This window comes from Polypterus senegalus, chromosome 2, assembly GCF_016835505.1.
Source record: "Polypterus senegalus isolate Bchr_013 chromosome 2, ASM1683550v1, whole genome shotgun sequence".
Taxonomy (NCBI): Eukaryota; Metazoa; Chordata; class Cladistia; order Polypteriformes; family Polypteridae; genus Polypterus; species Polypterus senegalus.
In genome coordinates, this window is record NC_053155.1 from 213369702 (window position 1) to 213395097 (window position 25396).

At 37.5% G+C, this 25396-nt stretch overlaps 1 protein-coding gene across 2 annotated transcripts; it reads left to right on the plus strand.

Moving 5' to 3' along the window:
- The first annotated feature begins 407 nt into the window (after positions 1–407).
- Positions 408–24815, plus strand: LOC120523717 (epithelial-stromal interaction protein 1-like). 2 transcript variants are annotated; one of them, XM_039745283.1, is made up of 6 exons: positions 408–652; positions 827–974; positions 11610–11668; positions 13544–13627; positions 17130–17203; positions 24693–24815. In XM_039745283.1, exons 1-6 carry the CDS (start codon positions 577–579, stop codon positions 24798–24800), a joined length of 549 nt encoding a protein of 182 aa, XP_039601217.1. In that variant the 5' UTR covers positions 408–576; the 3' UTR covers positions 24801–24815. The 2 variants fall into 2 exon arrangements, with proteins under 2 accessions (XP_039601217.1, XP_039601218.1); XM_039745284.1 differs by lacking the exon at positions 827–974.
- The last annotated feature ends 581 nt before the right edge of the window (positions 24816–25396 follow it).

Below are 25396 nucleotides of genomic sequence, written 5' to 3' on the forward strand. Positions count from 1 at the left end.
CCTTACATTCGGTTGTAGTGGCCCATATAGTGCAGAACCGGATAAGCAGATCAGAAGGTGTGTGGAGTCTTCAGGTTTCCTTGAGTTTCCGTTGTCATCATTGCTAGGAAAAACTGGAAGTGTATGTACATTTGAGAAACACTGCAGGACACTATATATAAGATTCAGCAATGGAAAATTCTCATAACGTTTCAGTAATTATAGACTTTACGTCAGTATTTAGCTTCCACAACAAATATGAACTGATAACATACTTTAATAATCAGAATTCTTAACTATGTTTGAGTGTTAATTCGCGTGAGGTATGTTTGACAAGACAATCGTGCCCTCAGAAGCATTGGAGCTGTTGTCTCAGCCCTGACAGTGGTGCCATCGTCATCAAACACGTGCTTTCTTAGTTTCGTTTTTCGCAAGTGACAACCAGGAGACCTCTCCGTGTCACGTCAATTCCCTGAAGACTTTCTCAAATCCGGTCGGACGCAAGCTGCTGTAGCATTATGAATCCGAGGCCACAAAACAATAACATGTATGACGCTGCAGGTAACAACTTGAATAGCAGCAACTCACGGACGGAGGATGCTGACATCAACTCGAACCCCTCAGAACTCCAACAAACACCACAGCCCCAGCAAAATGAACGGACACTGCAATAGTAAGTCTTAAACGTTTTGACCTTTAAAGTTAACTAGTTAAAACAGTGTTTATATTAGATTCTGTTTCATTTAAGGAAAATGCTTTAAAGAAACAATGCCTGTATAACTACGCTTATGGTTGTTCTACGTTCTTCTTTCGTTTTCGCTTCTTGCATTACACCTCACTTCTCCAGACGAAGGCAGCTCTCCTCCTACCCAGACACAGCTTGCAGAAGTGAAAGTGGGCGTGGCGAAAGGCGGGGAAACTGACAATCACTTTCGACTGCAGTCATTTACATATTATTTTTATCTACCAATCGTTTCTTCGGCCAATCACATGAGGTATTAGTTTTTTTTTTTTTGGTTTTTTTTTCTGTCAAGCATTTACCGGTGCTCTGAGGAGTGGCGTTACAGGAGGGTGTGGTCAGGAGACGCGTTTTGTTGTGCTAACTTCAATACAGATAAGTCAAATTCAGAAAAGTGCGATATAACATACGCGAAGTATGTTTGAATACAGAACTTTCAGTGTAAACTATATGGCGACTGATAGCTTGTCACTGTGTATGTGTGAATATTTGATAGTTTTGTATTATTCCGTCATCGGTTTATAATGTAATAATAACTGAGTTAAAGCTGCCCAGTTTGATGGTGCCTCACATTTCTCTATTTGCGTGTTTTCTTAAATTCCAAATAAGTGACAAACACATTGGCTGGTGACTATATTAGGTTGAGGGTCAGTGGGTCCTGGCATGAGTTATTTTTCTGCCCGGGTCAGCACTAGTGCCCACCCTTTTTTTCGGTTACTGCCTGGGCAGGCTCTACCTTTCTGTGACCCTGCATTGGAATTACAAGATAATGAATGAATAAGGAAACTATCATGGCAAACCACAGACTACAATGAGTAATTATGACTCATTTGCAGATAAATTTGAATGTCAATAAATTATATAGGATTTATAATTTTTTAAATGGTATGTTTATTGCTGTTAACAGTTGTCAACACATGCAATGATTTGTGTTGCCTTAATGACGTCAACAGACAACAACTGGGACAAGTCAGGCTGTGGTGATATTTCCAGACTGTTCTGATTTGTTTCTTGAACTTTGATGTGATGTTGAACGTTTTTTTCTCCCCAAGTCAGGAGTTAATATGTACAGCATATCTACTCCAGCATAAAGCAAACAGAGCATTTCTTTTTTGATGAGGAAATGCAAGAACCTCATAATGTCTAGAACATGTTTTGAGATTAAGTTTTTATATATATTTTATTTTGTAGAATCAAGAGAGTTTGGGTGGTTTTTACAGGAAGCAAAATTAAGACTTTTAGACAAGAAAAGTTACTCCACTTTGAAATAATCATTACTACATGTTCTGGGAAAAAGGCAGTATGTTTTCAATGATCTGTCTTAAATGTTTTGTTGCTTTCAGGGTTTTCCATAATTGCTTTCCCTACCCACAGACATGAAAGTTACTGGTGTGCATGACTGTGTGTGTGTGAGTGTAGGGTGCTTTGCAGTGTTCTTCTTCTTCCCAGTACAGGCCTGCTTGTGCCTTTTGTCCAATGCTATCAGTACAGGCTCCACCACCTCAAAACCCTGTAACAGATCAAGCCAACTTAGAAGAGAGGTGAAATTTAACTACAGATTATCACACATCCCTATTTTAGAAGGTAACACCTTCAGCATTTTAAATGTCATATTCACATGTCATATTCCTACTCAGACATTATTTCTTTGTTCATAGACCAGTACCCTTCCCAGGCATATATTTAATAGCAATTCTCACACTTTTTCAGCTTTGTTTTCTTTTAGAACTTACATAGGTTGGGAGCATGCACTGATACAGCGTGTTTCCACACCCACCACATGGCAAACCATCCCAAGATCCCAGATTAAAACCCAAGTGCAGCCGTGCAACAGGTGACACCGCAGTACCACACTAATTTGAATGGAATGGAACAGTGTGAGGTTTTTTACAGTAGCTGGAGTGCCAATCCTGCCACCAACTCCTAAGTTTTCCCTGCAAGTGGAAGGACCTGCTTGCAGGTTAACATCATACCCAGGATGGAGCAATTGCAGGTTACGGGCCTTGCTCGGTATTTATTTATTTATTTATTTTTTTTTGCAAGAGCACACATACACTGAGTACAATTTCTGTAACTATAGGTCTGGTTTAATTACAGCTCCCCCATTTTTGGTTATAGGTGTTGAGCTGGTCTGAAGTAACCTTATGGCTTGTGATGTAGGCTCCTTAGGCTGATCCTTTATAAAACCACACTTTTCTGTGACAGCTGATTGTGATGGTCAGATGGCAACAGTTGTGGCACACTGTCATAAGCTATAGAATTACATTTTATAGCACTATTCTTTTTGTCTGTGTTCACTGTCTGCAGGAGCACATGCAAGTAAGCATTTCATTGTACATGGTACTTGTACTTGTAGATATGACAATAAAGAATTGAGTTAGTCATCCAGACTGAACTTCAAAGAGGTAGTTTGTCAACATCTCCAACTTTATGTTTATTTAAGTTGTACATATCTGACATAATCATAATTGTTCTTGAGAGTTAACAATGGGCTGTTTATCATATTGCAAATTCTATATCCATCCATTATTTTCCAAAACTGCTTAGTCCAATTTATGGATTCAGGGACTGGAGTTTACCCCAGCAGCACTTGGCAAAAGGTAGGATCAAATCCAGGACCACATATTTACCCACACTAAAAGGCAATTATCTAAGATGATTTGTCTCTCAGCTCAGGAAATCTTTGTTACCTGACTTTACTCACCCCAGTCTGATCAAGTAATATGTTGTGATTTTTTAAAATCTTACAGAAATCCTGTAGTTTTGCAAAAGCCTTGTTCGGCTCATGGCTGTAGCCATGCTACTGAAAGTAGCCAAATTTGCAACTTTCTGCGGGAGATCCTCTTTAACTTTGTGGTAGAACACGCAGCTTTGATTCTAGTGTCCTGAGTCCATGCCTCACCTCTGCTGTTTCTTTGAAGACAACTGGAATGTGGGAACATGCTTCAGGAGAAGAGGTTAGCAGTCCAGGTGTGTGCAGGATGTGGTAGGGCTTGGAAAGAGTTAGCCTGACATCACACATATGAAAGTATGCCAGTGCAGCACTGAAGCTGTCTCATCCACAGAGAGGACACAATTCTCATCAAAATGATAAGAGTTCCTTTGTAATATGAAAGTCTTAGGTTCACAACTGGCCAGCAGCACTTATTTTACAACACGACTGTAATGTTTGAAAGCAGACCGGGTTTGAGAGTGAGTCAGGAGAAAAGCCAAAAAAAGGTCAATACCAGAAGATCAGAAATTATGAGAAATAAAGTCAAAACAGTAGGCAAAAGTTTTTGGCAAAAAACAAGAGCAAAGATGTTGATTCCAAAAATTGTTTAGCAAAAAGAGTTTGAAAGAGGAATTTGAAAAGGGTTTTGAACCTGAAATTAGGATGAGCAAGTGATTTCCTGGAGGATCTTTTAGCTGGTTGTGTCATGTCATGATCTCAGAGGATAAAAACGCCCAACAATAAGCGAAAATTTACCCAAACAATGTGCAAGCACGAAAACCAAAATAGCAGACAAAGCAGTCCAAAAAATTATCAAAATGAAGGGGAATCAACGTAATTCGATGTCAGAATCAAACTCAGTAACTAAAAAAAAAACAAAACAAAAATAGTGTTAGATTACCAGAACTGATCAGAAAAAGAACTGAGTCCTATCAGTGACTTAGGATTCCTATTGAATTTGTCATAATTCTGTCAGTATAGACATTAGCGTTACATGTACAGTAAGTTTTTTGTCATCAGAATTTTCATTAATTTTTACAAGTACATAAGACATGGCGTCAGGAGTTGATATGTACTTTCCCAGGTTGTGAGCAATCAAGAATGAATGCTTCTTCAGTCTGATCCTAAAACGCTAAGTGTTTAGAAGGCGAGCATCACATTCTTGCCCCTTATAATGTGCGGAGTGGCTTATGAATGCAAGAGGCTCCTTGAAAACAAGATTCTTTACCTTGCAGATGTAACTAATTGTCAAATCCTTTTTATAAACATATACACCTTAAAATAAGTGGTGGCAGAGCAAAAAATTCAAACAGAAAAATTTGCACGTTACTTGACTTTTAAAGCTGATTTTACTTCTTGCAACAAAACTTCATCAAGGCACAGGCAGAACTTCATTAGATCTTGAGTTTTTAGCAGAACAGGAAAATAAAAACATAGCGAAGTTCCATGTTTGTGGCAGAGTTTTTAAATCTTAACTGTATCCAGGTGACTTTTTTGGGGTAAAAATTCCAAGTCGGACTGGTTAATAAATTTCAACAAGAAAAGACACAAATGATAAACTAAAACATTTGTCAGCGAGACAGTCACTGGGAGTGCTGGCTGTTATTTTTTATCATCTATATATATAATTCACTAAGGCAAGACAACCATGAAAAGCACGCCGGAAGGGGCGTGGATTCACTAAGCCGACAAGTGAGACACCTATAGCGCACACAGGAAGGAGCCACGCCCACCAACTCCAAGACCATTGGATACGACGACAACTCGCAGGGCCACGCCCACCAACTCGGACGCGACGACACAGAAAAAATGGCGTCATTTATGTTCCTCTGTCGTAGAGGCCACATGCAGTGCAGGTCAGGTTAATGTCATGTACCTCCAAGCTACGTTGACTGTTCATAGAGGCATGTTTCTCGCGGAGGTGAATCGCCATATGCAGCGTGTGAAACGGTTTGCGTGGGGTATCCCATGGGATCCTTAAAACAATCCCTTAAAACTGAGGTTAAAGCACAATGAAGGAATCAGTCTTTAAAAACCAATAAGCCCTGTGCCTCTGTTTCATTACCGTCTCACCTGCTTCACCAATGCAGACCCTGCAACAGTCGAGACGCTCTCTCAGCAGCTGACCTTCTCTGTGCCTGACCGGTTCACACAGAGGCAGCGCAGGCGAAAGCTGCGGCAGAGACAGACAGAGGCACACACACGGGCAGCTGGTGGGCGGCTCTCCGTGAGTTTCTCTTGTGAGCGGACACATGACCAGGCAGTGTGTATGCTTCGAGAACGAGGCTGGACACGGCTTGCGACCGGGCACATTAGCAGGCAGTGTGTATGCTTCGAGTGCGAGGGTGGACGCGACAGGACCATCTAGGAAAAATCATGTCGCGGATGTGATTCGCTGTATGCAGTGTGTAAAACAGTTTGTTTGTTGCAGATGTGAATCGCTGTATTTGGTGTGTAGAACAGTTTGCGAGGGGTGTCCCTGTGTCTTTCCAGAAGTGTTCAACCATCAATAAATAATTATGTGGCATTTGTTATGCCGCGGGTTCACTATTGTGTTGTATTTTGCTCTCTCCAGAGTTCCATCTTTTCATTCACTTACTGTTGTATTCTCACACTAACCTGTTTTAGACAACCGTGTCTTTCCACAAGTGTTTACCATTCAATAAATAATTATTCATGAGATTGATCGTGTGTCTAGGCGTGGGTAAGCCATTGAACCCCATTCGGGCTGCAAACAGTGGAATTGCCACTAAGTGCGACTCATACACTCCCACTGTTTTCATCCCTACCCTTTGTACACACCCCCCTCCCACACATTGACTGTTAATAGAGGCATGGTTCTCACAAAGGTGAATCGCCATATGCAGCGTGTAAAACTGTTTGTGAGGGGTATCCCATGGGATCATTAAAACATTCCTTTACAACTGAGGTTAAAACACAGTGAAGTGAGCAGTCTTTAAAAAACGAGTTTTTGGTTACGACGCACGACCGCGTGCAGCATAGCAAAGTGTTGTACACGCTACATACAGCAATTCGCATCCGCGACAAACATGCGTCTTCTTAGATGCTCCTGCACTTTGTACACACCCCCCTCCCACCTCGCTACACCGCACGGACGATTGTGTGTTGGTTTGTTCCGTGCATTGTTACAATTTTGCTTTTCTTGATGATTTATTACATTACCGATTTTGCAAATGTTAAATTTTCTCCCTGTGCTTAAAAATTATTTAAAAACCGGCCTGATTATGCGGCGTACGGTACGCCGCGGGTTGGCTAGTCTTATTTAAATTTTATATACAATATTTAGTCTAATAAAAATATACTATAACTTAAATATTGCTCCTCACTTCCTTGACCTTGGTAAGATTTTGGCCATATTAAATACCTTATATCTGATCTTCAGATTAATCTTATTTTGTAGTGTATCTCTGGATGTTTACATTTGAAAAGGGCCTTAGCAGACATCTTTTGAAATGATCTTATACTGTATGGTCTTTGTATTTAGTTATATGCTTTTCCTATTACAAGCTAAAATACTTTCTGTGCAGTAGCTAAATCTATGTGTGGATATGCAAGTGGAGCAACAAAATCACATTTATATCTGCATAGCTATTTAAAGCATCTTACAATGAAGCACTGATTATTTGTTATTTCACATTACAATAATCACTTTATGTCAAAAGGTGTTGACTGATGAGAAAATCTGCAGATTTGTTACATTCCCATGCTTTTCTCCAAGATTATAGCATCGCTTTGGTTTTATCTGTGTAAGTGAGCATTTTGAACATGCTACAGACTTCGACTCATCTACCCATTTCTGTGGATGGATGGCACCTAACTGCAAGTTCAACTGACACTTCAATGTTGGTGCTTGAGTTGTTCGTTTCCACAGGTTACAATATTATGAAGATCATTTAGCTATGAATTACAGAATAAAGAGCAGCAGATAAAATTCCTTGCAACATAATGGTTTGCTTTCTGTGTTCAAGTGCATTGAGCATGGGAAAGGTGCTATATAAATACAATTTTGTATTATTATTATTATTCTTAACCAATCCAGCTACTCACTGCAATTTGAAGTTCTACTTCTTTTAGTTTAATCATTATCCTTACATGCAGGACCTTATCAGACTCTTTTTGAAAATCAAAATAAATAAAATCATATGCATCCCTCTGATCAAATGCTTTACTTTAACTCTTATAGAATTATAGCATATTAGTTAAACACCACTTCCCCATCTACTATAAGCTTACAGTGTACTGTCTGTTGTACTTGACATTTGTTGCTCTTTCTTTTCAATATTAATTGTTTCTATTATTTTACTCTTGTTTATTGGCCTGTGATTTCTCAACCTGTTCCCTTTATATAATGGGACAACATTTACAAACTTTACATATTTTCCATATGATGAACCTCCTGTGTGACTTGAGCAAATGCCTTTAAGTAGAGGTTTTAAATCAAGTACACCACACTTGATATGGTCTGCCACCTCTTTAGCATGGTGCTGTCTGTCATGGAGGTTTTGTGGATAACTTTACTCTGCCGTTTGCCTTCTAGATTGTACCCTTAGCCCTGACAAGTCCTTGCTTGCCAAGCACGTTGTCACAATATACAGGGCAATTTCTGAATGAAGTTACCATTACGTTAAGTGTGCTACTGCAATCTGTAAAGTTTATTTGAGCTGATAGGGAGAGGTATGACACAGGCAGGTGCTTTAAAAGTGCTGATATTTGCTGAATTAATATATGGCCAGGGTGACAAAGGGCCTCTGTCTGCAGAAGCCATGGGTGATTAGAATAGGGTGTTATTTGGGCACAGTCCAGAAATAACTTAGAAAGCTCAGATGGTAGTTGCCCATACCTGGCAAGGTTCATAACAAAGTCTATGAATATGTAAATATGTGATAGTTTATAATGGTGGGGATCTATCATGAAGCCAGAAGCTGACCAAAGGTGCCCTCACCCTGGCGGACCAGATTCGTATAGCTGTCAGCATTCCCCATTGAAGAACTGAATGATGACTGTACGTTCCATTGACTTCTCTCCAGCCTGGATATGTGTGTATAAATGATTATAATGTGTCTTGGGGTGGAAGCTGCATTTTAAAGAAAGTTAAATATATATATATATCTTTTTTGTAACATATTGTTCTTCTCTGATTATTTTCGGCATGGTTATGAAAGAGATGGGTAGAAGGCTCGTGTATGACCTGCATTCAAGAAATAACACAATCCCAGGGACCAAGCAGCCCCTGCTGGATGCATGTAGCATTTTTATCATGTTTTCATCTTCATTAGTAAAATTATTCCATCAGCCAAGTTGTTCTTTTTTATCGCAGTTTAAGGGCACTAGATAAAGTGAGGGGTATCTCTTTGGACATCTAACTTGGCACAGGGATTGATGGAGTAGAGGTTTGCTTGTGATGCTCTTTGAATGTGACTGCTTTTCTGTTTTTAGTAAAAAGGTTGTATAAGCAGCCTCAGCATGCATAGATAGCATCATCTTCAAATAAGGATTGAACTTTCTTGTATTATTACACTTTTGTTGTTTTTTTTTTTTATAAAACTGTGCTTTTTATTACATAATTGTGTTCTATACAGTATATGCCATCTCATTTGTTAAATTTTATTGCTGAGCAGAAAAACTGAAGCAGTAAAGAGCTCATGAGGCAACTTTAAACTCAAAAGAATAAGATGTATCTCTGGAGAAAAAGCAAAGTTGACACATATATTCAAGTGGCATTGTGCAGACAGTAGTGCTGACTCATAAATCGAGTATCCTGGGTTCAGCTTAGTGTGAGTGGATGCTGGCTGTTCATTACCACTAAATTTGATTCACTGAGTTTCTGAATGAATTCTTACAAGTTGCTGCATTGTAGAAAAGAAGTGAACAATTGTCTATTATTCAACCTTGGCATTTAAAGCCAAAGTGAAGACTCAGTCTAGTGCACCTTTATTAGAACTGCTGAATTTGTTTCTTCATACTGCCACTAAGTTTATTCATTTTTCTCTAAAAACGCAAGCATGTCAGCTGTTTTCAACGGTTGCTGACCTTTTTCTATTGTTATCTCTTTTTTTTGGTAGCCATCTGTAACTCTTGGTCCCAGTTTAACTTTGACCAGCCTATTATTCCTTACCATTGAATGATACATCAGAATGATTAGTGGCCTTAGACATCAACAGTTACTGAAAAGCTCCCTGGCCATTTTATTTTATTTATTGATGTAGTGGGTGCTCAGACAGAGCTTGGTTTAAAGTCAGTTTAAATTGATTCTGAACAGGGACTGGGCTTGACAAACAAAGAGAAATGGGCACCGGCGTAAACACATTCATTTTTAGGACTGTGGCAGGAAGAAGCGTATTAAAAGGGGCGGTATGTTGTACATTTGTGCTGGGTGTCCCCAAAGTGTATTAATAGACCATGTAGCAAAGATATTAAACAGACTAGCAGACATTAACATTTATAACAAATAAAAATCTTTCATGTAGCACAAGTTAGAGACACAGTAATGCAGGATGTGGGAAAAGTGCAAATGATCAAAGGTGAAAATGGAGTCCCGAATATTTTCAACCATTTGCTTCACCAACATATTTGGCTTCTAACCTAAAAATAAATCTGAAAGATCTTAAGATAACCTATGTACCTTTTATACAAATGATTTTTCACCTTTAATTAATATCTGTAAAAAAATCTGAATTAATGGATTGTGACTCTAATTGGAAAAAAAACGCGAGACAGAAAATGTTTGGCCTCAGCATTTCAAGTGAGTGATGAAACTGTATCCTGATACAGAAGTTTGGAGAATTGCTCAAAACTTAACTCTAATAGTAAGATGGATTCCTACTGAGAAGAGGTGGCCTAAACCTCACCTGATTTTTAACCAAAGCATTCAAATGGCTGAACCTAACTACAGGTACTCTTTTTTTGGACTGAATTCATTATAAGAGGACATTCCTGTTTTTTACACGTAAAGACTGCACACCAAGCAAGTGAAAGGAGCACCAAATGTTGATGTCTTTTTTCAACACTGTCATATATGTAGCACTTCAAGCAAATTCACAAGTTCTGAGCAAATTCATTCAGTGTGATTTAGATAATCAGACAGGGGGTTACTTTGTCATGGCACTACAATTATACAGTGTACGTATTCTATCTTTAATTATGTTAATGTACATGCAAAGAAGGAAAGTTTCTATTAAAGGCTGCTTAGTTTTCATTCTAATGTGTTATAGGCTGCTTGTATAAAAAATTATTATCTGATATTCAGTTTTGGAATACAACTGAAAACTGTTAGCCCTTTTTTCCAAATACTATCGATTTCTTTCTTTCTATGCAGTGTTTAAATATAAGACTTTGTATGTATCAATATGTGTTTCTCATCACTACTAGTAAATAGTTGAATGTGCTCTTCTCCTAATTTAGTCTATAAATCATGTTTTTATTTTTATTGTTAAAGCATTATATTTGTCAAAAATTAAGTTTTTTTTTCTAGTTAGACTACAAAGAACATTGTATTGTTTATTAACAAATGCAGGCATCCGAGAGATAGGAGAACATAGAAACTGCCGACAAACAGTGCTGGGCCTGGGATTTGAACACACAGCACCACCCTGCCACCCAAGCAAGGATATTTTATTATAAAAAACCTGTCCAGTAGTTTCCAAGATTACACCTAAAATGGTATAATTTATTTAAATTAATCTACTTACGTCTATGAAAATGGACAGTGCACATATTATATTTTTCTTAGAAGTTAACCACATCTGAAGCCTATAAGCAATAGGGTTAATGGCTCTCATAAAATTATATAGACTGAAGAAGAGTTCACAATAGCATAATTACTATTTAGTTGATCAAAATAACTTACATCTTATGAGTTACCCCTAGCTATAATCATATACAGTAATTGGTTTTAAATTATTTCCAAGAAATGTCTTTACAATTATACGGGCACTAATTTTCCTTAAGTTACTCATATCAAACATTTTCCAGTCTGGAGTGTTTTTTTATCTATATATATATATATATATATATATATAAATAGAAAGCATTCAATGTCAGCTTATTTTTTGGCACATCTTTAAAAGGGTAGCTCTGCTACAGCATTTGTTTTATATTTTGGAACATAATTGGCAATAACGCACTTAAGGTATTAAACGCACACTTTTGTTGTTTCAGCATGGGTGGATATTCCATGATGCAACCTAATGAATCTAGAAGAAGTAAATTACAGAGAAGTAAGTCATTACAAAACATCCATATTTTTGAGTTAAACTATATTTTAGTATGGTTTAAATTTGCATTACAACATCATGATTAAAGCCATTTTTGTTAGACAATGTTTTATAGAATTAAAAATGCATTTCATAATGTGCTTCACAACCATATATTATGTTTAACTGAATTGAAATATATTTCTTTTTCCTGTCTATTCTTACTGGACAAGCTATTTCCTATTCATCATGCAACTTATTTTGCTCTCTGTATGCACACTGCATATTTTGTCCCTTATATAGGAGGGTTGTACCAAATATAATGTGATTCTGAAAGCATGTATCCCCACAGCTAATAAAATTGATAAATACTCATTACTTTTGGTTTGACCTAAAATAAATATATATACACTCTACCTCTAGATCAGCGGCCATTCACCTGGTATCATAGGAAATTCCTTGGATTTTATAAATTGTTCACATTTAAAAAATAAAATACAGTAATTCAAAATTCTTTTTGCAATTGAGCTTCATTGTTTTAAAGCACTGTTGAGCAATAATGAAAAATCAGTAAAGGGTACTGCATCCCATCTACTATCTAGCATTGCCAGAAAAGACTCATGTTGGCAAATTCAAGTTAAGAGCAGATCCCCATCTTTCCACCTCTTTTCAATGATTTCCTCAGACCTGCCCTTGAATTTATGTACAATCATTCATGCAAACAGTGATTTGATAAAATAAGAGCTTAAGGAAAAAAAATAGGTTATATAATTTATATTAGCATGTTCTGGATACATAGTCAGTCAGTTATTTTCTAAACCGCTAAGTCCTGAACAGGGTCTGCTGGTGCCTATTCCAGCTAGTATAAGGCACAAATCAGGAACAAACCCTGGACAAGGTGTCAGTACATTGTAGGGGAAACACACATGTATTCACCTATCAACCACACACTAGAGCCAATTAGGATTGCCATTCACCTAACTTGCATATCTTTGGACTGTGGGAGAAAACTACAGCACCCAGTGGAACATGCAAACTCCATGCAGGAAGGACACGGGATGCATACCCTGGTCTGCTGCCAGGGTTGCCCGTGCTACCCGAAACATAGTAAAATTACATATTTTTTGGATAATCAGTAATTTCAGTAAGTTTTTAAATAAAATAATTGTTAATTGATTTAAACAGAAAAAAAATCAGTTTTGCTGTTTGAATTACAGGGAATAGAATTAAAAGAAAACCCTTCTGCCAAAATGAGGAAGCACAGTCTGCAGGTTCTTTGGCAGACTGAATTCAAATAATATCTGTAGCCATAATGGCATTGAATTGAAAATGGCCAAGAACATGAAAATACAGATGCCAAAAACATTTACTTTGTACAAATAAGCCTTGGGTCGGTCTAGATCACCATTAGCTACGTCTTGATATGTCAAACCATACAGTTCACAGGTGTTGTACTTACTTTTTCACTTGAATATGGGAAGTGCTGCCATCTAATGGATTTAGGGCCCTGAGATCCATCCCTCAGTCCATTTTTTGTTCTTATGTACTCTAAACATTCTTCCAGTGTTTGCTTGGCATTTCCTGCCATATCTCCAAACACTTCCTAACTAAGTTGACTGTCATTTCCAACCTGGCCTTGTGCGGTTGTGGGTGTGTACGTGACTGGACCCTCTAGTGTCCTGTTTTGAGCTGTTTTTCATCTTTTGTCCATTGCTTCTGGGATAGGCACTGGCTCCCAGTGACTCTAAATTGAATACACCAAAGACATACATTTTTATGTACTAACGACAAACTAAAAGAAAATGCGTGCATAAACTGGGAGCAAGTGCAAGCTTACACATATACATGATGTTGCTTATGTTAAGCATAGTTTTTTTGTTTGTTTGTTTTTGGTTTCAGTGGCCAAGCAAGAAGAGGAGGATTTACAGAGATGGAAGGAAGAGCACAGGGCTGGTCCAGTCAATCTTCCTCCTGAACGGCTAGGTAACCATTACTTTCTCATAATGCAGCACTTTACCACTTTGATCCATTCACTTTATAAAGCATGTGTAGTGAAAGTTGTTTTCACCTGGCAAAATGAATATTTTAGGAAAAGATTAGACTAAAAAGAATCCCATTTTGAACATAGTACACGTTGATAGATTTATTCTACACTTGTAAGATTAGTGGACTTTGAAATTGTGTTTCAGTAGTTTTTCTGCTGAATGTACCCCAAATTCAACAGTCATTTGAAGATATTCCACAAGAATGACTTGTTATACAAGAAGAGACAAATGACAATTAAAACACACAAGGAGGTATGATGTAGAACGACTGGATGATTTATTTCATGGTTCTGCAGCAGACAGAAGTTGTTTTCTCCTATTATGTCAACCTCTTTAGCACTGTAACACCAGTACACGAGCCTTGTCTTTGCAATGCAGGGCCTCAATTAGAAATGTTCAGCATTTAAATGCAAAGTATCACTTTGCCATTATTCATATTCAGTTATCAATCAGACACTGGACTAATGTCAATGACCATAAACACTCCAGAATTTATTGTAATTCACCTAAACTATTAATTGAGGTGATGGCTACAGTTACTGTAACATTTATTAAATAAGCATGTAAGAAATGTGTCAATAAATGTATAACTGCCCTAACCATGAGCTTTAATTTTTCCTTTTGTATGATCATTGGCATGTGGTACATATGTAACATTCTGACTTATGCATGGATTGTTTTTCTTCACCTCCTTTAAAGTATGTTAGTCAATGAATACACATTTAGTGCTTCCATTATTTACATGGAAGACATTTTATTTTAAGCTAAAATTTTACTTTAGTTTTTGTTTCTCAATTATCATTTAATATTCACCTTTCACTGTGGTGGGCTGGTGCCCTGGCCGGGGTTTGTTTCCTGCCTCGCTCCCTGTGTTGCCTGGGATTGGCTCCAGCAGAACCCTGTGACCCTGTAGTTAGGATTTAGGGGGTTGGATAATGGATGGATGGATGGATGGATATTCACCTTTCATATAGCAAGCATTTTACATAGCAAGGTGAAACAAAACATAGGCATATCAAATAAAAAAGCCTGTCAAACAATTATTACAATGCAAAATGAATGCTTTCCAGTAGGGATAAAGGGACACTTTAAAGGATTGAAAACATTAACTACCGTTAAAGATCCTAGCCTTCCATAAGGTTCCAAATGGGGGAGGCAGCTTGATGGCTGAGGTCTGCAGGACTCTAAACAAATCCAAATCATATTATGGGATATCATCTACTGTTAAATTCTGCTTCATACTTATACATGTTTTATTTTTTATACTGTATTGAGGATTTGTTCTGTTCTGTGTATTGTATTGTATTTAACCCTTTCTTTTTGACACCCACTGCATGCCCAACCTACCTGGAAAGGGGTCTCTTTTTGAACTGCCTTTCCCAAGGTTTCTTCCATTTTTTCCCTGTAAGGGTTTTTTGGGAGTTCTTCCTTGTCTTATGAGAGAGTCAAGGCTGGGGGGCTGTCAAGAGTCAGGGCCTGTTAAAGCCCATTGTGGCACTTCTTGTGTGATTTTGGGCTATACAAAACATAAATTGTATTGTATTGTATTGTTTCTACTGGCTAAGCAGCCATAGATGTGAAGGTGATTCAGACATGGACAGGGCACCAATAGGCTTTGGGAAATTTTACTTAACTTGGCAGAATAAGTGAGATATGTATGTGACTCTATCAAGGAGTGACTCAGATTTTGTTGAAGAAAACAGACAATGTTTTAGTTTATAATATAACGAATTAGACATTATCATCCTTTTTAGGAATGTAGCCAGAAGAAGCAACTGTCCACACTGACACTGAGAAGTGGCATTCTAGCTACAGTGTAGGAAGTTTGACTACTATGTTTGCAAGCTTTGGTTTTTATACATACATGCCAGCTTGCAATAAAAAAATTACATTTACATTTTGCAGGTTTATCATAGAACATTTTCGTCTCCTTGTTGCTTATATCTATGTTTCATATCGTCCATCCATTCATTATACAGGTAGACAACCTTAATTCAATTCAGAATCACAGTTTTTAACCAAATCAATTTGGTGCAGTTGCAGCAAAAAGAGAATCACATATTGACTATTCATAAGAAACAAATAACAAGAATAAGGTGGATTATAAGAGAAAGAAAGGAACAGCTTGCATTTGCACTGAATTAACAGCTGATTAATGTTACAAAAATGTTTAAATAATGCATTTATGATTATTAGACTGTACTGTGGATCTTGCTCAAAAATCTCTAAAGTTAGTTTTTCTGTGATAGCATTGAATTTAGAATATTTATGTTATTGCTATAATGTATCAAAATCAACCAATTATTGAGCATAGAAAAAAGACTACTACTACATAGTACTTTATCATCTGATGTGTTGTGATCTTCTGTCACTTGCTGATATGATGCAAGGTGCTGATTAAGTGTTCCAGAAGAAGGCCATACAGTTATTTGCAGTTACTAAAAATTCAGAGTTTAGTGCTGCTGCCACAAAAAAAGAATGTCTGCTCTGATGTTGTTAAACTGCAAAATATATAAAGCAGCAAAATGAAGTATGAAGAAACTATTGTTTATTCATGTAACTGATAGTTTTGTTTAAATAAATAGTCAGTATGTATTGCACTGACGACTCAATGTTCAGCCCTTTGATTTTATAATCCTAAACCCTAGGAAAGTGTTCACATGCAGCTCACACATGAAATGTCTGAGCTAACCATTGCACCACTGTATTGCTACCAAAGAATTACACAGTATTTAATTTAATGACTGCAATTATAAAGAAAATCTTGTTTAAATTGCGCCCCAGGTCCCAAAGACTTGTGTGTTTGGTTTATAGGTGACTATATAATGGCTCTGTGTGAGTGTGCACCTGGCTGGCAGTGAGATGGACTGATGCCTTAAACAGGGTTGGTTCCATCCTTATGCACAATGCTGCCAAAACAGTCTCTGAACTTCAGCGACACTGAATTGGTTTAAGTATTAAGCGAATTAAGAGATAATGCTGTGTTTTTTAGATGCTACTAGCTGCCTCTTGGTCTTATCTTAGACTCTTATGTCAAGGGAAGCTCTTTGTTTTTTTTTTTTTTTCCACTTTTGTCCCTTTTACAATTTCCACAAATGAGGAAAGGACTGTAAAGATGGTTATAAGCTTACACAAAGTAATTTGAAGGCTCTCTTCTGTCTCTTTTCAACAAATGGGGCTACAGTCCAACAGGCTCAATATACACAGTTGAGAGATAGGAATGTTTCTTCCAATGAGATATTATATTATAACATAACATTCTCAAACATTATGGCTTTTTAAACATTTGTTATACATCACAGTCTCTTAATGCTTCGTGAGATAACATGACCTGGTCTTCTTTTTTAGGCACTGTAATTTCAGTTCTCCTAGTTGTTTGATGTTGTATTTAAGTTCACTTTCAAGTGATTTACTTACAGTAGATTTTTTCTTTTCCAAAGGTGGAGCTCTGTCAATGGAAGAGGCCAGGAGTAATCAAGCTATGCGTCAAAGACAAGCTAAATATCAACCAAAGGTTGGACAGTCATTCTTATGCTTGCAAAGTTATTTTCAATGCCAGTTGCTTAGCTTAACAGTGGCTTACTGCATGTCTTCTTTTGTTAAAAAAAAACAAAAACATATACATCTTGCAGCTTACACAACTTGTCTTTATATCTCAGTGTTGACACAAAAGTTGTCCATACATATTTTCATTTGTTATACCTGACCATTAAATATTGTTAGAATTTTCTCACATATAAGGTCTTTCTTATTTCTTTTTCTCCCATAACCACAGAATTACACACTATGCATTTTTGTGTCTGGAATGTAATGTTGCCAAACACAACATGGCAGCATACAAGATAGTGCAGCTGCCTCAGGGCTCCAAAGACCTAAGTTTGATTTCTGGTCTGATTATATTCTATGTGGAGTTTGTATGTTCTTTCTTTGAGGATTTCCTTGGACACTCTACAGCCCAAAAAATTTGATTTTTAATTTAATAATGAGTGAGCATTAGACTACTCTATGATAATATAGCATTCCCTTCCAGGGTTGGTATCTACTGTGTACCAAATAATATTGGAATGTACATCCAGTTATCCTATCACAGAAAAACAGGTCAAGAAAATAAATAGATGGGTGTTGTTGAATAGAATAAGCACAATCCTGATGGAGTTTTACACCTATTCATTTCAAGAACATGCTGTGTTTATCGAAAACTTTTTGAACTAACCCTGAAGAAACTAAAATGACAGTCCCATCAAACTGAACTGGAGGTTTCATTAAACAGTAGCACTTTTAACAGTGCTCTCATTCATTAGTTTGACTATTTCGATTCTTAGTGTGGTCTGGGTGTGGTTGTGTGGAGTGAAGTTTCAGCTTGGTTATTTTGTGGCATGGGGCATAGTGATGTAAACAAAAAGGGAAAGACAGGAAAAAACAAGAAGGCAAAAATTACGCAAGACTCGTTCCTATTTCAGTGTTTATTGTTGCATGCAATAAAGGTGGTTTTTATCACTAAACACAAAAAGGGACAGAACTTTGCAAAACAACCAATCTCACAATAATGTTTTCCTTTTTTTGAGCTCTGCTATACTGTGCCTGAATACAAATAGCTAAAGTCCACGCACACAAAAGCATTTAGCTTTTAGCATTCTTCTTCTTCTGACCAGCTGCAAAGCAGAATTTGAGGCAGTACATTTTATGTGTCAAGTAAAGGAATTCAAAAGTGCACATTATATGAATGAGAAAAATATACAGTATTTGATGTGGGCTGAAGCAATAGTTTGTCATACATAAATAACCATTATAGGCATCTAGGCATTGTTGATAATGGCGAGGAACTGAATAACAGTAACAAACATTCACCATCATGGTATGCACATCAGTTCCTTTTCATGTTTCACTCCAGGCTGCATGAAACAAAACTTGGGCAGGGTCTTTTCAATTAAACTAACACACATAGTTGAGAATAGCCATAGTTTGACTTGGGCAAGTTCAGGGAATGACACCTCCTAAAGATGCAGCTTATTGTGATAAGACCCAAGAGAAGGACCAAATACGGCTCAAATGATTATCTTTCTCATCTGGCCTGGGAACATCTGAGTATTCACTGGAGATTATTGGTAGGATTAGCGAGGTATGTTGCGTCCGAGTCAGCATGTTGTCATCACAAACTTCACCACAATAAACAGATAAAGAGTGTGGTATAAGTTGATAGAACTTGATGTTCATGAATGTTGTACTTTAGACATGTATTTCAGCTATCATTTCTGTTAGTCATGTGTTTGAGAAGAACAAGAAAATCTCTTCAGATGTAATTCATGCTGGACAATAGCCAAGCCGAAATGGAGCACCAGCCCATCACAACATAAAGACCATGACCAGAACGATTTAGAGATAATAAATGCATGTCACTTCCAAATACAAAATCGTCTTCTTCCACTTATATGAGACATGGTTAGCTCAGAATTATACATTTCATGCACCAGCGTTGATTGGGACTGTCAAATATTTGCACTGGACCTGTGAAAGGTGTCTTCAAGTGCCCATATCCTTGACCACATGTTTCAGCTATGTCTTGATGTACTAGAGTTTTCACCTGTTTATTTAGTAACATTAGAGTTATCAAACACCCAAATAGAGCACTACTACTTATTAACCCCTCTAATATAAAGAAATGCAAATTTCACTATACTCTGTAACCATTAAAATACTACATACTGTACATGCTATTTACCTTGACTTAATTGGAGGAATCATAAACTACCTACTACAGCACAATGGGAAAGTAAGTAAACATATAATTGCATTTTTAATTCCACTTAACCCAATTCAGGGCCATAATGCTGAAGCCCTTCCTAAAAACAATGAGAATAAGGCAGGAAGCAGGCCTGGGCAGGACAGGGCAAAGCAGCAAAACTGAATAGTGATGTCCCGTAATACTTGAAATCAGAAAAATATATACTGTAATTACTTAAAAATCCTTAATTATCTCCCTTTAAACCAATCAACTGTGAACCACCTGCTTTCTATTTGGATCTTTATTTTTTTCACATTTATATTTGCATTTTTTCTCTCTGTTTCTTTCAGAATTTAGTTAGTGGGAACCTGAATATTAAAATTATAATAAATTCAATAGATACAGTAATTGTCTCTCTATTATAAAAAAAAATCCTGGGACAAGACGAGACTTTTTAGCCTGGGATGAGACGTGACTTTTTCAGGGAGATACTTTCACGTCCCGAGAGATGAGACATTGTGCTGTAGAGATTTAACCACGCCTGGGGCCGGAAATAAAAGACAAAAAGTAGATGACAAAGTAGAATGTCGTAAAGAATTCTAAAACATTGGCGCGATACACATGCAGAGCAGGTTAGAGCTAATGAAAGTACTAAAATCCGAAAGTCTCAAAAAATTGATAGTAAAGATCACATTAGCACAAACAAATGAAAATTATTACTTAACGGATTAATTATTATAATGGAACAGTGACGAGAGATTGAATATATTGTTCAGATTTAAACTTTAAGTCAGAGACCATCTAGATCATCTAATTCGTGTTGCCATCAGGGAAAAGTAGTGTTTCTCCCCAATGAAGCGGCGTATCCACGAGAATTAAAAGTTTTGTTGTTTGGTGAAAGTTTAATCCACTTATGCGGTCAGAGATGCGAAGTGGCTGGTGTATAGCACAGGTCTGGGGTTGGCAAGCGAAGCCCCCTAGTATTTAATATATTACTTTCAATCAATATATCTGTCTAAAATGCTAAGGGATGGCTGTCTATCATGTAAAAACTCACAAACCCCTGGGCCTTGGGCCATGAGCCTTGATCTTGGTCTGAATTGACAGCTTATGCTGTAATACACGTAACACAACTCATGAATTGGACCGGTGGGTTACCTTCCCCAGAAAGTTGGGCTTTGGATCCTTCTCATGGCAGGGAAAAATGTGGCCATGTGCCTCATGGCAAGCAATGATGGAGGTGCACACTGTGGCTGATAGCAAAACCATAGCACATAACAGAAAGGGTCTGTCAGACACGTAGCAAGACTGTCAGGAAAACAACAGTGGCAATGGCAGTGATGGAAATTTCAGCAACCTTGACGGAGTGACCTATGGTGCTGTGTTTTCTGAGAGGCAAAGAACCCTTCTATGAGGACCAAAGGTCTGAGTGTTGCTTGTTATGTATATTGTGATAAAAAATGTGTTATGTATTGAATATGGCACCTTTTACATTGCCCTAGCTTTGATTTTTTATGCAATTATTTATATATTGCCGTTATTTCTGCAATATCACAGTGCCATTTCATAATATATTTTTTGATGTGCCACCATATTGGATCTGTTTCTGACAGGTGATACCATTTTGTTGTTAAAAAGAATACCTGTTGCCTGCTATGTGTGTGTAGGGCTACTTGGTCGTAGCCTTCAGCCTCATTATGAAGTGCCTGTTTAAGAAGGTGGAACACTTTAACTAGTGTACAAACTTTAGGATAGAGTTCCAAAAAAACCCAAACCAAACAAATGTTATTCCAGCAAGAATATAATTGCGGCCCTAGGAGTATGAGGATACACTGGTACAACCACATTAACCTATTTTTCAATTATTTATCCATCTATCCATACTGTACATTTTCAATTACAAGGTGCCGTGAATTTCAGTTTGGGATGAAAAAAGGAAACAACCCTGAACAGCACACCAGCCTATTACAGAGGGTATTTATATACCGAATGCATGCATGTGGAAGAATGCTGGATGAATGGGAGTAATCAGGAAAAGCTTACACAGATAAAGGGGAATCATGCAAACACCACAGACAATTCATCTTGAAACTGCGAGATGGCAATTTCAGCAACTACATCACATTACATCTCCATTTATCATTTATGAGATCCTTATTCAATGGACCATTTTTTCATAGAGGAAAAAATGAAAAACTGAACTACAAAGCTGGCAAAACTACAATGCAATGCTGTAGGAAACAGAAAGATTTATTTATTTTCACTTACTCATATATTTTTATTTAATTTTCAAGCTTCTGTAATATGAATGCGGGGTAGTGTTATTTGAGAGTTCCCAAGCACAAAGTTATAAAAACTTCAAAAAATACTACTACTAGAGAAATGATCATCATCCTGTACATATTTTACTCTGGCTGAAAAAGACAAAAGCTCTAACAGTTTATCCACAATTTTCTTGAAGTAGTTGTACAGTATTGTAAGCCCATAGGCTCACAACCGGAGACAGGCCCGTACTCAGGGCATCACGATATTGTCAGAAATAGCCATCCACTGAGCCAAAGAATGTTTACAAAAATTGTAGCTCTTTTTGCACAGAGACACTGCAAAGCTGACTTTTTTTTGTATTTGCTGTTCATTTTGTTATGATACATGAGAGCTCCCAAGTTAAAAGTCCCAAAATCTTAAAAAATGGCTATTGCAGGGGGATATTACCATCAAACCCTGGCTAGTAACAAGAACAAACACAGCATAATAATATAATTATATATTAAAAAGGCTCTATTAAATAGTGAATCTCAATAGAGCACAAAAAGGCAAAAAAAAAATGTTACCAGCAAAAGCAGTCTAAGGCGAACAATGTCCCAATATGAAATCCAAAGAATAGTCAAAATACAAAGCACAGAACTCAAAAATCCAGTAATACACAAAGCACAAGAAATATTCACAAATCCAAAATAAATTTGAATGAACCACGAGGAACAGTGGGTTGCCCCTGCCTTTACAGGGCTGAAGGCAGTTCCTTATGGTGATGTACAGATGGCCCCTCCTCCTGGGGAGCCACCCACAAAACACAAGGCACATAACACAAACATAAGGAAAAAAGCAAATGATAAACAAAAGTAAAAAAAATCATAGACTCAACAATGAACAAAGAAGACCTAAAACAAGAATATGAACCACAGCCATCTGTGGAACCCTGGCAGAAATACAACACGTACAAGGACTGTTCTAAAGTGTTTTCACTAAAATATCAAGACACCATTTTAGGTGTGGAGTGTCTATGAAGTTTCTCAAAAATGAAATATGTACACACAAATATACATTCATCCCTTCATTTTATGAATCCACATTTTCCATCAAAGAGGTGCAAAGGGCTGGACTCTATCCTAGCAGTGTTGGACGCAAGGCAAGTACAAACTCTAAATGGGACACTCGTGCATCACAGGGCACAATGAAATGTCCACCCACATCATGACAGTTTAGTGTCACATGTCAATACATACAGAAAACGTGCAAACCCCACACCAACAATGAGTGGGCCACATTTCAAACTCTCATCTATGGAACTGGGCCACCATTTTACTCACACATATTAATGATAAATATGACAACATAACTGGTGCCTAGTCAAATAGACACTGTGTCTCTTCATCCATTCATTTTCCAACCTTGTTCAGTGTTGTGGGTACATTGGGCATAAGGCAGGAGCCAAGTCAATGTCAATTAACCTAGCCCAAATTATAATGGGAGAAAAAATATTTAAATTGCCAAGAAAAACTCTTACGGACATGGGTAATAAATAAATGCAGAATTTTGCATGGACGGAGACCCATATTAGGGTTTGAAATCAAGACTCAGAAGCTTTAATGCATGAAGTCCTGCATAAATAACTTACATTAGCATTCTCAACCTCATTTAATATAACTCGGGAGTATGGGGACTCCAAGAATTAAAATGTGAAATTGAAATGCTTTGTGTGCCACAATACTTCATGTTTTTTACTGTTACTCAGTTCCTCACCATCAATGCCTAACCACGTATAATAGTTATCTAAGGTATGGGAGAACAAACTATTGCTTCTGCCCACATCAAATAATATGTTTTTCTGAATCATATAATGGATACTTTTTTCTTTTTTTACTTGACACACCTTATAGGAGGAACCATGGGTGCCAAGGTATACTGTATGAGTCAGAAGAGGCCTTTGCAAAAGACACATCACAAGGTTTTTTTTAGGAATGTGGTTTTAATTTCAGTTACACACTGTGGTGGAATGGGAATGGAAGAAGTAACACCATAACCAGAAAATAAACAAATAAAAGATTAACCTCTTTAGTACACTCTTTTGATATTCAGGAATGGCTGCAAGATACAGTTAAATGCTGATCTGTTATACTGGGTTAGAGCAGCGTAATAGTGGAGAGCTACAGGGGCTGGTGGTTTTCATTGCTGCTGATCTTTGACCTGTTTTTTGAATTATGTCTGTAAAAGAGCAACTTGCCTTTCCACTCTGAATTCACAGGTTGATTACATGAAACAACAGTTTCTGATGATGTGTAACACATACATGTGCTACCCCTAGGATGTGTGCATTTGCATTCATTCCTGTCCTGGCAGTTTTTAAATAGATATGGATACCTAATTTTAGACACAGAAAACAGCCATGTAATGTTTAATAGTATCACTTTTACAAGCATAAAATGGCTGTGCCTTTGATGAAATGAAAACTATCAGCTTCCTGTTATTTTCATGTTTGTGCCCCCTAACAGTCTAAGCCCCATTTACCTTGCTAACTGTAAAAGAGTTGGACACATACTGGTGATAATAAAAGAACACACAAAGCCAGAAGCACCACCTGGCTGCAAACAACCCTTATTACATTTCAAATGATGTACAGAAGCCATTAACATTCTCCAGCCCTCTTAATCCAATGCAGGGTTGTGAGGGGGCTGCAGTCTGTTCCAGCTGCACTGGGTGCAAGGCAAGAGACAGCTCTGGTTCATCATATGGAGCACACACCACAATCACATTCATACAGGGGGCAGTGTTAAATCACTAATTAACTTTCCATGTATTGCGTTAGCAATAAGGGAGGAAGAGCACACAGACATGGGAAGAACATGTAAACTCCAAACAGACAACATCAGGGCTCGGATCTCTAAGTCTTACTCAAGCAGGGATATTACTTGGACTCTTAAAAAGTAATGTGGGCTGAAGGCAGTCTCACAAAAACTTACCTGGAAATTTATGGAGGTTCCTGTCTTTATTGTGTGTTTACAAGCTAAAAAGAGAAGAACACGCAAAGAAACAAAAAGAGGCTGAAGAAGAGGAAATTAAGAAAATGAAAACTGTACAGAGGGAAAAGGTAAGATTAGTTTCTACTGTGTAGTGGTTTTTGAACACATGAAATATGAATTTTAGAAAAAAAATGTAAAGAGCAAAGCAATGATACAAATATTTAAATACAGTATAATAACTGTTCCAAGTCTTAAGACTGCTGTTGGCTGATAAAACACTTTTGAATATTTACTTCACTGAACACCGGAATTGATTCATTCATCCATTTTCTAAACCAGCTTATCCACAGCAGGGATGCTGGGAAGCTGGAGCCTAAATCAGCAAGCATAAGGCACAAGGCAGGGGATACCTGCTTTTCCCAACTCCCTCTGGGGGTATCCAAAGTATATCATAGGGCTGCCTAATAGGACCACTAATCCCAGGTTGCCCTATGGGTGTGTGCATGGGTGATCCAACAAAGGGAGACTGCCAGCTCCCCTGTCCTTCCATTATATTGGGACAATCTGGACTGGACACAGTCATACTCACTCAAGTGGAAAATCTGAAGTCACCAAATAATTTAAAATGAGTGAATGAATGTGTGTTGGCTGGGATTGGCTCCAGCGGACCCCCGTGACCCTATTCAGATTCAGGGGGTTAGAAAATGGATGGATGGATGGATGTCTTCAAAATCTTGCCTGAGATTTA